Below are 13,229 nucleotides of genomic sequence, written 5' to 3' on the forward strand. Positions count from 1 at the left end.
TGACTTTCCTGAAGGGTATTTCTGACTTTCAGTTTAAAGAACTGTTTTGTTTTTGTTTCATTTAATTATTGGCAAAGGCAGTTTTCTGCCAGCTCATTACCCTGCTCATGGCTTGATCCAATTGTTACAGACTGAAAAGGGAATTATTTTTTTCCAACCCCAAACGAGCCATCAAGCCAAAATAAATTTGTTTCAGATTTTGTTGCTATCGATAGAACGTTTTATAAGATCACTCGTGGTAATGAAGGATGAACTAACACAGATTATGGCCAACGTCAGCTTCAATGAGGGACCAGATTTAAAACCAAAGAAAAATCTTGTATGTTTTACGCATGAAACAGGATTGGAATCTGAATGAAGTCATATTTGGAAGGTTGACATTCAACTTAACACTCTGAAGGGAAGAAAGCATTAATTTTATTAACAAATAATAATATTATCACTTGAATTATTTTCAGATAATTGATAGATCACTTGGAGCTTGTGATAACACCCTTGTTGACGTCTTCACGGGAGCATGGTCGGGGGTACCGATCATTATCGGAGGATTTGTAGCTCTTTTCATAGGAAGAAAAGCAAGCAGAACTCTGCTAAGAATTCATATGATAATCACTTTGCTGTCAAGTTTTGCTCTTGTTGGAGCGGTAGCAGTTGGAGTGTTGCGGCTCCTTCACTTCTTTGAAAATACTTCAGGACTTCTCATAACAATAGGAGACAATCTGATAATGTGTAATGGATCCTATCCGGGTTTATACGTCAACGAAAATATGTGCAGGTAAAATAGTCTTTAAACAATTTCTCTTTTTATTGCGCTGCTTCAATACATTTTTTTTCACCTATGTTTTATTTTTATTAGATTGATCAATAGACCGACCAAAGAGATATCTAGCCAATAGGACAATGACATACTCTAATTTAGGAACAATAAAGTATCAACTTTTCAATGCCGTTTTCTGGTGCAAATATAGGAATAAACTAAATTTTGCTTACCAGGACTGCCCAAAGTGTTTAGAGCAATGTGACACAAAACTGTAGTTAAAATTTTAAGCATTTCCTTGCTTTTGACCTTGCCTATTTTGTATAGTGCCCCTGTTTTAAGGCTCACAAATCAGTATCAATAGCTTTGTTATTAAACGAACATTACTTTGAGGAAAAAATTCCCAGTGAAAAAAAAGATAACTGTCAACATGGGCTAAGTCTGGAAATTACGGTGCATTTTTTAGCCTTTCACATGCAATATTTTGATTGTTTTACTGTAGAACAGTCAGAATAATAATAGTGAGCTCATGCAGTTAAAAGCGGTCACAGAAAAACAGTGTAGTGATCATATTAATGTGTTAGAGGCAGGTATCTTTCACATCATGTAAATGTGTTCTAATGTCACGTTCTATTATGTATATATCCTACAATGTTCTATAATGTATGTTCAAATGTGTTCTAATGTCAACAACGACCCACAGCAAATAAACATTGGTGCTTCCAAACGAAGATTTTTCTTACAAAACGTTGGAATTAGTCTCTAAGAATACTTGTGTACTATTCACTGGTGCACCTTGAGACTGATGTCCAGTAGAGCCTAGTTTTAGTACCAAAAGACTGTTCCTATAGCCTTTCCAGCTAATGAAAGTGCAAGTACAAAATTAGAATAGTAACTGTTTTATAGATTTTTAACGCCATCTGTATTAGAAAAATTGAAAAAAGAATCATCGTGTGAGATCGAAACCTCATGAAAGTAACATTTCTTGATTAATGAAAAAGCGCTACCAGCATGATTGACGAAAAAAGTTAGCTAGATGGGGTAATTTTCCTAGCAATCTCACGAATTCATGAAATTCCGGTGTTCTTCTAATGTTTTCCTATCGTTTTCTAATGCCTAATCAATATTTCCAGCTTTAATGCTATGGAAGGAATAACTATATACAGCAACAACAAGCTGAAGGAATTCTTAATTCCCAACTGTCTTGGCTACAATTCCCCCCCCCCCCAAAAAAAAGGATAAACAACAAAGAGGCAAATTCGATCAATCAAACAAAAAACAGAAAATATATCCCTCAGACAGTCTTAGCGTAGTAAATTCATCATGAAATACGAAGGAAAGAGTTCTTAAATAGCAACACACAAGCTACCACATAGTCCTTAATATATGGTTAATTTGTGGCTAACCAAAGCCAGCCGATATTCAGCTTTAAAAAAAAAAGTTATAACCACAAGCCTGCAAAGAAAATGAGGCGAACTGGCTTGTTTAGGGCTGATTCCAATGTAAAAGAAGAAACTGTTCTAGTCTCGGGTGCTTTTGTATTAATACACATGATTTAGAATACGGAGTCACTGCACTGAAATGGCAGTGACGTGTGGCTGTGTTATGTCAAGTAAGCTCAAGCCTAGTCTGCAGAAGTCATTTAGTCGTATATTTTGGTTACTTTCTAGGCCGAGGATAGGAGCCACTCTATTTCTTTCGTATTATCCGTATTTGCTAGTTTTTTTTTATCATTTTAATTGGCAGTAAGTCAAAAGTCCGATTTTTTTTGAAAGGGTAAGCAGCCTCAGCAATTTTTACTGCTGGTGGTTACTGTGTTTTGTTTTTGCTTATTCTAAATGAAACTATTATTGCATTTGATGAATATTTTAAATTTTATACTGGGAAATGATATTTAGACATACTTTAGTGAATGAATTTCAACAGCTTTTTAAACTCAAGATTTTCAGTCCCTTGTTAATTTGAAGAAATCATGTGAAATAAATTGCCAAGTTGCCAATGGAAAGAACTTAGAAATAATATTTAGAACTTGAAATCCAATAGGCTATACCTATTGTGTTTTTCGTCAAAAGTGGTTGTCTCACAATTGGACCATTCATGCACTTTTCCTTTCTTTTTTTAATATTACATTAAACATACTTCTAATCTACAACTTAAACGTTCTTAAAAATTGAAATTGTTTAATTAATTTGTTAAATAGAGCTTAATTCTAGTCTCAATGAAAGTGCTCTAAATGAAGAGATTATCTACAACAGTCCTGCAAAGAACCCACAAAAAATCCACTGGTAAACATACTATGGCCCACAAACCTTTTCACAGATCATTGACAAAAAAAGAAGAAAAGAAATCTGCCCATTTTCTTCAGCTTTGAAGATGTATGTAGAAAATCTATATTAAACAAAAAACTTCTATTCTGCTCCTGGGTCGTCATGCAAAAATTGGGGTATCATAGTTGCAGTACTACTTGGCAATTTCCATGGCCTAATGCAATTTGTTGGCAGGTTTTGTCTGAAATTATTTTTACATATAAGGATACTTATTGTTCAAAGAAAGCTGTCAAAACGCAAGCTGTGCTGCTAAAATATTGGCAACTTCTGGAATTCTGCTACTTGCAGCTTTCGAAATTTTTCCGTACCTGCTGCTGGGTAAAGCTAGAAAGTGTTAATGTTTTCTTTCTCTGTGACAATCTTCATTTTTCTTTCTTTTCAGCATTACTAAGGACGCCTGTGAAGCGACATCAAAATTTTTTCGTTAGAATATAATCTTTTTATAAATATTATTTAGCATCACGATATTCTAATCTAGGCCTACTTCGTCTTGCAGTAATAAGCAACAACAGCAGTTTATATACATAAGGAAGAATTTAACTAGATGAGACTATTTAATTAGTGCCGAATCTATAAATATGAAATCTCATATATAGATGGTGTGAAATAACTATCAAATTTTTCAGAAGATAATTCGGTCATTTAAATGTTAAGTACAATGCGAAAATTTGACATTGAAATAAAAAAAAAATTTATTTATGATATTATCAAGATTAATTTTTGATGCCTACACTTTAGCGGAAACTTGAGGGACTAAGTTTGAAGTTTTTTGTCTCTTGATTTTTATCACTTGGTGATATGTTTCAGTGAAATACTGAACAGACTTTTCAAACATTACAAACAATAAATTTTGAAAATAAAATATGTCACCTTGCTAAATTAAATAAAAAAAACAAGTTTTTTAACTGAAAGTAAGGAGCGACATTAAAACTTAAAACGAACAGAAATTACTCCGTGTATGAAAGGGACTGTTCCTCCCTCAGCGTCCCGCTATTTACGCTAAAGTTTTACTCTTTCTCTCAATTCTACTTTATTAAACAGTAAATAACTTTATCGTAAAGAGTGGGACGTTGAGGGAGGAACAGCCCCTTTCATACACGGAGTAATTTCTGTTCGTTTTAAGTTTTAATGTCGCTCCTTACTTTCAGTTAAAAAAACTTCTTTTTTTAATTTAATTTCTGAACGTTTTTGAATTAATGCATGTTTTTATTTTGGCTGTCCGCAAATGAATAATTAAAACGAAATTTGCCTATTAACTTTTGTCTTCTAAATGACTTTCTCTTAGTTTTGATTAGACGATTTTGAAAAAAAAGGGTGGGAGAGGAGGCCTAGTTCCCCACCAATTTTTCGGTTACTTAAAAAGGCAACTAGAATTTTTAATTTGTAACGAACGTTTTCATTAGTAAAAAAATATACATAACTTACAAATTAACTTACGTAATGAACTTCTACATTCGTATATTTTTATTATGTATATGAGGGGGTTTGCCCCCTCGTTAATACCTCACTCTTTACACTAAAGCTTTAATTTTGTACCAATTCTTTAAGATTGACCCCTGAATCAGAAAGGCCATAGAATAAATAGTTGAAATTACTAAAAATACTTTAGCGTAAGGAGCGAGCTATTTAGGAAGAGATGGACCCCCCATATGCGTAATAATCTCTGTTCATTTTAAGTTTTAATGCTGGTCCTTACTTTCAGTTGAAAAAACTTTTTCATATTTATTTTTTCATTGTTTTTTTAAAAATAATGCTAGAAAATTCTGCACCCCCTTCATGGAATTTCTCTTCTCCCATGATAATTTCCTCCAAGGGAAGATACTCCCACACAGCCCCTTCCCATCAGCCCCCCCCCCCCAAACAAAAATCATCCTGAAAAGGTATGTACACTTCCAAATAATCATTAATGTATGTAAATGCTGGTCAAAGTTTGTAACTTGCAGTCCCTCCCCTGGGGACTGTGGGGGAGTAAGTGAGCCCCAAAGACATAGTTATTATGTTTTTCGACTATGCTGAACAAAATGGCTATCTCAAAATTCTGATCTGTTGACTTTGGGAAAAAAATGAGCTTGGGAGGGGGCCTAGGTGCCCTCCAATTGTTTGGTAACTTAAAAAAGGGCACTAGAACTTTTAATTTCCGTTAGAATGAGCCCTCTTGCGACATTCTATGACCACTTGGTCGATACGATCACCTCTGGAAAAAACAAAACAAAACAAAAAACAAGCAAATAAACACGCACCCGTGATCGGTCTTCTGGCAAAAAAAATACTAAGTTCCACATTTTTGTAGATAAGAGCTTGAAACTTCTACAGTGGGGTTTTCTGATACTCTAAATGCGATGGTGTGACTTTCGTTAAGATCGCATGACTTTTAGGGGGTGTTTTCCCTATTTTCCAAAACAAGGCAAATTTTCTCAGGCTCTAAACTTTTGATGAGTAAGACTAAATTTGATGAAACTTATATATTTAAAATCAGCATAAAAATCCAATTCTTTTGATATATCTATTGGTATCAAAATTCCGTTTTTTAGAATTTTGTGTATTATTGAGTCGGGTCGCTCCTTACTACAGTTCGATTGAATAGCTATTTGATTGAATATTCACAAAAAACATGTTTGTAAAGCTGTTATATTCTTAGGCTTTGTTGTACTTGCTCATTCGACGGGATCAATTACAACCTTGAGCTGGATGCCATCGGATTCATGGTCCACCAAATATCCAGCCTTTTGTTTATAATTCTTGGACTCCTGGCCCTTCCATCGTCTCTGACCAGTTCGATTTTCTTCTGTGCACCAAAGACAAAATCACAGCCATTACCCCTAGACTTTGCAAACCAACTTTATTCGAATCAAGTTTATGCAGTACCCTTGCCGAATATTCCACACAGAAATGTTGATGGACGGATTCATGCTGCTCAATTTGGCGTTAGAACTTGACGATTTTGAAATAGCAGTGGTCTAATATTTGTAAAGAAAGTTTTATGACTTACTATTAATCAAGGCCGTATCCAGGGAGGCTAGTGGGTTTGATCCCCATCCCCAGAGAAGTTTGTCCCACTCGTAAAAACGCAACAAAAATGAATATTAACAATTTGTTATGCGTTTTTGAAGTTTCTTTTGTACACCACCCCTTGAAAAAATCCCTTGGTACCACCCCCCCAAATAAAAAAAAATCCCTGGATACGACCCTGTTTTTGATTCTTTGTTGTTTTAAATTGGTGAAATTCGTAAATAGTGTTATATAATACAAACAATATTGAACCTATTCCTAATGGTGTTGTTTTGGTATAAATTGCTAAGAGCAAACTTGTAGTATAACACTATATTTCTGTTCGAAAGTGATATTACTTTTATGCAAAGATATTACTTTTACTAATAGGGTACATGCGGATTGGCAGGGTTATTAGAATGACAGAGTTTAGCATAGTTACCATACATAGTTTTATTTCGCTATAGGGTTGCCAACTAGGAGGTGGGGGTTGACTGGAAAAAAAAGCAAAATCATTTCCATAGATTTGGAAAAAGACCCTTTTCTGTACCGTAGTTAAAAATAAATCCTTGTCATCCCCTCAAACATTGCACATCTTTAAAGTAATTTTTGAAACCCAAAAAAAAGATCTGTTTTTTTTAAACAGTCCTAGCATCATTACTTCGGGGAATTTCATCCAGGACTCAGATTCCCTGGTTCAACTTTCCTGAAGTAGTGAGTATGAGAAAACTCTAGAAAAGGCGTAAAGGGAGCGTTTGAAGAAATTGTGCTGAAGCCAGATATTTACATAGAAATTTGAAAGTACCAAAAGCATCTGAAAAAAAAAAAACAGTTTACATAACTTTTTGGGATCAACCGTTCTTATCACCAAAATTACAGGGATGGAACAAAAATTCAGTGTGTCCTGGAATCTTGACAATAAAATTAATCAGAGATTAGATGAAAGTTTGGCGGCTGCTGGAGGTAAACAATCCTTTTCTAAGGAAACAGTTAGTGCAATCGAAGCGCAAAGCTGGTCGATTTCAAGTGAAACTAGACCTACGTTGCCTGAGCAACGTGAAGTGTTGCGGCAACCTTTGTCCGCCTTCGCCGAATAAAGTGTTCCGAGAGCAACACTTTGGTTTTGTTTCTTTGCTATCGGTTAAACGCTGAAGTTGTCACCCTATCGAAGCTTTTAAAACGTTATGTTCAAAGAAGAACGCGATCAGTAATCACATGATCAAAGGCTATTCCTCAGCATTGAAAAAACAACAATAACAAAAGAATATCGAAAGAAGGGACTATATTGACTTTGCAGCCAGTTGAACTTTATCCTTTTCAATTGTAGACATCGTGACGGATCAAGACTTGGAACAATATCTTACATAATCTAGTTGGTATTATAAAGCTATCCGTAACTTTTCAGGATCAAAATACCATAGATGACAATCTATTAATTATTAAAAAACTGCCTCGTTGTTTTACGTTATCGTTTGTACCCGTTGCGTAAACACTTAATTCTAGGGTACAGTGAGTATGGGTAGGCTGCACCAACTAGCAAAAGTTACAAACCCCTCTTTACTAAAGATGATTGTAGCCTAACAGACGATTATTACTTACAAGTCCCCTACATGTCTTACCACTGGAACCAGCTCGGTTTTATCATCAAATACACTGGAAGCAAATAATAGGTACACCAAATAGCAAAATTTGCAAACCCCTCACTGCCAAAGATGATTATGAGCTAACAGCTGACCTTTCCTTACAAGTCCCCTACATGTCTCACAATTGGTATCGACTTATTTTTGGTTTCAGTGTGTACCCTACTACTGAAGTTGTCAACCCCTTGAAACTTTCAAACTAGTATATCTCATGAAGGAATTTTTGTATCAAAAACTGGATGACATATAGAAACAATATTATCTGTCTTAGTTCAAAAGTTGATTTTTTTGCCGTAGGCCAACTTTCTAACGTCACCACTTAGAAAGGAGCAAAGGATAAGCTCCAATTTGTTTAGCAATGACAGAACTTTTAAAGTTTATGAGGTACATCTGATAACATTTCTCTACCTCAATCCCAAGTCCGAAAAAACAAATGATAAACCCAGCAAAAATCACAGCAGCACTTTCGGACCTTCGGGAAAATGCCGCTTTTTTGCTTCTGTAAATTTTTCTATTTATCACTCAAAGAAGATATATTGGCTGTGGGGCCGGGTAACTGCCGCATATATTTAACACTTAAAGATTTTAGTCCATCTTCAATTTGAAAGTGGTGCCTGCCTGCTTGCCTGCTACAACGGAGCTTTCCACTCGAAAGCAGAAACATGGTTTGATGAAACGAAAGCTTGGCTGCACAACTTCAGATACTCTTCTCTGACATAGGCTACATAACTCCACTTCACTTCGCACACCATAGGCTCTGGCTCGTGGACAAGCAAAAACCATCCTTTTTGGCCCCAGGCAAGAGTTCTGCGGAGCTTTCCAAAATGTAATAATCTCTGGAGGTATTATAAATGTGCTACACTTTCAGTGAGTGCTATTCGTCTTTGTCAATTCAAGATCTACCGGAATATATATAATTCCTTGTGTAGGAAAGCCAAATCTCTCTATTATCTAAATAATTTTGCTGCGTGTAATAAGGATATTCGTAAAACTTGGAAGGTAATAAATTCTGTGCTTAAACCTGGTTCTCAATATAGCTCTTTACCTATGAGTCTGGTCATTGGTGATGAGATTGTAGAGGGTGAGCTTAATGTCCAAGAAGCATTTACTTCATTTTTCGCTAGTATTGGTAATAATATCGCTTCCACAGCTACTTTTTCTCGGTCTAAGTCGGACTTTAGATCTTACCTCGGGCCGTCTTGTGTTAAGTCTATTTTTTTAGAGCCAGTAACAGAAATTGAAATTACTAAAATTGTTAATGGCTTGAAAGACTCATCTTCATCTGGGCCAGATTCTATTCCTACTAAGGTAGTTAAATCTATTCTTCCTTCAATAGTTGTGCCTCTTACAAAACTTGTTAATTTTTCATTTAAATATGGGGTTTTTCCAGATCCTCTCAAACGTGCTCGGATTATTGTTCTGTATAAAGGGGGACCAAGAAATGATCCAGCAAATTATCGACCAATTTCAATTTTATCAGTCTTTAGTAAAATCTTTGAAAAGGCTATGCTTTCTCGTCTGCTTAAATTTCTAAAATCTAAAGAGTTTCTTCGTGATTTTCAATTTGGTTTCCGAATGAAGCACTCCACTGAGCATGCCTGTATGACCCTTTTGAATTTTATACATTCTGAATTGGATTCGGGATCAATTCCGGCTGCTATATTCCTGGATATTCGCAAGGCATTCGATTCCTTAACCCATGAAATTCTTCTATCGAAGATGTCTCATTTTGGCATTAGGGGTAATGTATTTTCTTGGTTTCAATCTTATTTGAATGATAGGTTAATTTCTGTCAATCCACAATTTAATTTCTGTCAATCGCAAGTGAATTTTGGCGTCCCTCAGGGATCAGTTTTAGGGCCAGTGCTATTTTTGATTTATATAAATGATTTTTTTTACGCAGTAAAAAAGCAGAAACCTATTCATTGCTGTAGACTCTGTCATCCTAAACCTTCCCTTGCCCATAGTCCCAGCTATAGTTCGCCATCTTCTGATGTCCTTGTTTGTTTTGCTGATGATAGCACACTCGGGACTTCGGGGAAATGTGAATCCGAGCTTCGATTAAACTTGGAATACTTTTTTGAGAGAGTAATTTCATGGCTTGATGCTAATTCTCTTACCCTAAATTATTCAAAATCAAATTTTTTGATATTTTCGCATGTTTCTCAGATTTATCCCAAGTTATCAGAAATTCATCAGCCAAATGGGATAATTCACAGATCTAAAGATCGATATGTTCGTTTTTTGGGCATTCTTGTTGATGAAAACTTGTCTTTCAAGCGTCACATTGATTTGATTAAAATGAAGATGTGCAGGAGTCTCGCTATTTTAAGGAAACTCAAACATATTTTCCCTGGATCAATTTTGGAAATCCTTTTTCACTCCTTGATCCGATCATACGTTTCCTACTGTCCAATAGTATGGATGTCAACCTTTCCTTCACTGTTAAAACCACTTTCTAAGGTTTATAATAAAGCTAGAAACCTCATTAAGGAAACTAACCGTTCAAGAGTTATCCCATTACTTGATCTCGAGTCACTGTATATTCTTTCGTGTGCATGTTTTACTTTTTCTCAGCTTCATGGTGACCTCCCCCGTCCCCTAAGTGTTCAGCCATCTTTCACCTCTGATCAGAATAATTATAATCTTCGCAATACCGAAAATCATTTTCAAGTTCCTTTTACTCCTTGTGTAAGGTCAGACTTTAATCCTTTAATTACGAGTTATATTGTATGGAATAAGTTGCCCGAATCAGCTCGAAGGTGCCACTCATTCGGTTTGTTCAAAAAAATTATTAAAAATTCATTGGCTTCTTAGAAATTATTTTATCTCTTTTTATATGTGTATATGCGTGTATGTATGCATATATATTTCCTTATTATTTCATTGGAGTCTATTTTTATCTACAGATCTACATAATTAATTTAGTCTGTTCAATCTATTAGTCTATTTAGTTTTGTTTTCTATAGTTTTTCATTTTATTTATATTTTCCTCTCTTCTCCTTTTTGCTCTTCTCTCTTTGAGTAAGTGATTATTTTTTTTTTCCTTTTTGCTCTTCTCTCTTTGAGTAAGTGATTATTTTTTTTTTCTCTGAGTAAGTGGCTCGTTCATTTTCCCCTTTTTTACAGGCCAAAGACCCTTTGGGGAAATAGTAAAATGTAATATTGTATGTGTGTTTCGTGATGAATAAATCTTATCTTATCATATTCATCAATCCGGCCTGAGGTCCACACTTTCCGTAAAAACCGCACAGGTTAGACCCTTGCCAGTTTCCAGGAATAAGCCGACATCGGCGGTATAGGAAAAAAAACAACAAAACGGCAAAACCAAAGTGTTGCTCTCGCAACACAATTGACAGAGCATTAGTTAAGAAAAAAGATATGTTTACCGGTAGCGTTGAAAACCGAGCCAAATGAATTTCATTATGCACAACTGATTTGTTGGTAATCTTCTTGTTTTTTTATATTTTAAATGAATTATTGAATTAAAAGGCGGGTCAAAATATAAAGAGAGGAAGAGGAAACATTAAATAAAGCCATGTATTATTAAAACCATCTGGTGGGCCCTTTCAGCCATACAGAAATGTCACCAAAATGTAGCCAAAATCTCTATAAAAACAGAAACATTGCTTTCTATATTGGAATGTCGACACATAACAAAAGTTGTAAATAGCATGATTACCACTTAACTTTGTGCATACGTTATATCGAAGGGCAGTATATTGGGCTCGTGTGTGATGCAACGCATCACACACATGTTTTTACCAAGAGACGTCCAATTAATGGACATCTAGATCCAAATTGGCTCTGTTGAATACAAAGCTAAGTGAGAATGAAGAATTAGTAATATAAAGATTGAAATTCTTTGATTTCACAAATTCTACACAATACCATAAACAAGCACAAGTGGAAATGCAGTCGAAACCAAATAATTAAGAAAATTCATCTAAAAAATTGTTTAGGTAATGCATAATAATGGTTGATAATAATAACGGAACTAACTAGTTTTTTGTTTAATATGGTAATATTTATTATCATTACTATTAAAGGAATTATGGACCTACAAAGATTGTACAAACGCATGCGCTACACGGACCTTGTTTTCAAGGTCCGTGCACACGGAAAGTACGCAGGAACTTGTTTTCAGGTAAGCTCTAGTTAGATTTAACTTTTTTTCATCCCAATGGTGATCTTAGAATGTTGGTAGAGAACTAATTTGAAAGAAAATCTCAATATCCTGTGCCCTTTTAAAATAACAAAAGAGTTCAAGCCACAGCAAAGTGGCTCTTTCAGCCATTTTATGCTACAAAACATCAATTTTTGTCCAAAAGAGCGTTGAAATGCCGGAGAATAGAAATTGGGTGAAATGAAGTTGTCTTGTAAAACCACAGGAAAATGAAGTTGACTTGTTTTGTGCTACAAAACGTCAACTTCTCCAAAAAGAAGATTGAAATGCCCTGGCACACAAATTGTAGAGTAGCCAATCGATTTGACACGGTCTAAGATCCTTTTAAGTCTCCCTTCCTTCTTGAAAAAGGAGGAAATATGTTTCTTTCCTCTGTAGCCTGTTACTGTCAGCTTGAATTAACAAACCCCTAAGGCTTGGAAGCCTTGAACATGGATATATATATATTTAAAACGTATGACTATGAGCGTTATTGCTGAATTTAAATGCAGACTGACAAAAAGATAGTGATAACGAACTGTAAGTACAAATCAATATGTTGCTATAATGGTTAGCATTAAAAGGTTAACTGGGTTTGTTTTTTTTAAGCTAGGGCTGGCAAGCTATTGCAAGAACATAGGGAGAAGTTTAACAGCTAAACTAAAAGCTACTGCCTCTTGTTAAATCGTCTTAATGGCCCTTTTGTAGAGTGTCGTACTGTCATATGATATTTTTGATACCATTTCTGAATTGGAATCACTGGGAAGCATAATGAAGTTACTATTGGAATCTCCATGGTGGAACCTCCTTAATCACCGGTTTACAATCCCAGTCACGAACACTCCCCTCCTTCCGCCACCGTTAGAGAGTAAACACTGAAAAAAAGTTCCTTGAAAATAAACTACCTTACGAATATAACTTTGCTTTTTATTTTCATGAAATTAGTTGAATTAATTTTCTAATTTTCAAAGATACCAATGACGAAGTAGTCTACCCTTCGGATTTTGTATTTACTTGTCAAAGTTGCTCATATCTTAAACAAAAATTTAAGGAATGTAATAAGCAGTATTTAGATTTAATGCCCTTAAAAAAGTAATTAAGTTAAATTCTCTAGTTTCGCTGTCTAAGTTAAAGAAAGATCTTTTTGTAAGGTTTATTATATATATTAGAAAAAAAATTAAAATGAGCGAAACAATTTTCTTTCTTACGAAAGTAAAGAGCGAAGTTGCAACTTAAAACGAGAAAAATATTTGCTTCGTAAGTTAAGGAAGATTTATCTGCAAAGTTAGCCCAATGAAGTAACTTTGTGATGTGCTTCTTAAAGGGTTTGTTACTAGATACAATGACGCCAC

At 35.0% G+C, this 13,229-nt stretch overlaps 1 protein-coding gene across 1 annotated transcript; it reads left to right on the forward strand.

Moving 5' to 3' along the window:
- Positions 1-458: 458 nt before the first annotated feature.
- LOC136042267 (uncharacterized) lies at positions 459-6,348 on the forward strand (the record flags this gene model as incomplete). The annotated part of the gene is given in 2 exon segments (XM_065727222.1): positions 459-775; positions 5,723-6,348. Coding segments are annotated over 2 exon segments (615 nt in total), but the record flags the coding sequence as incomplete, so codon positions are not given.
- Positions 6,349-13,229: the final 6,881 nt, after the last annotated feature.

The sequence above is a fragment of the Artemia franciscana genome, chromosome 2, assembly GCF_032884065.1.
Source record: "Artemia franciscana chromosome 2, ASM3288406v1, whole genome shotgun sequence".
NCBI lineage: Eukaryota > Metazoa > Arthropoda > Branchiopoda > Anostraca > Artemiidae > Artemia > Artemia franciscana.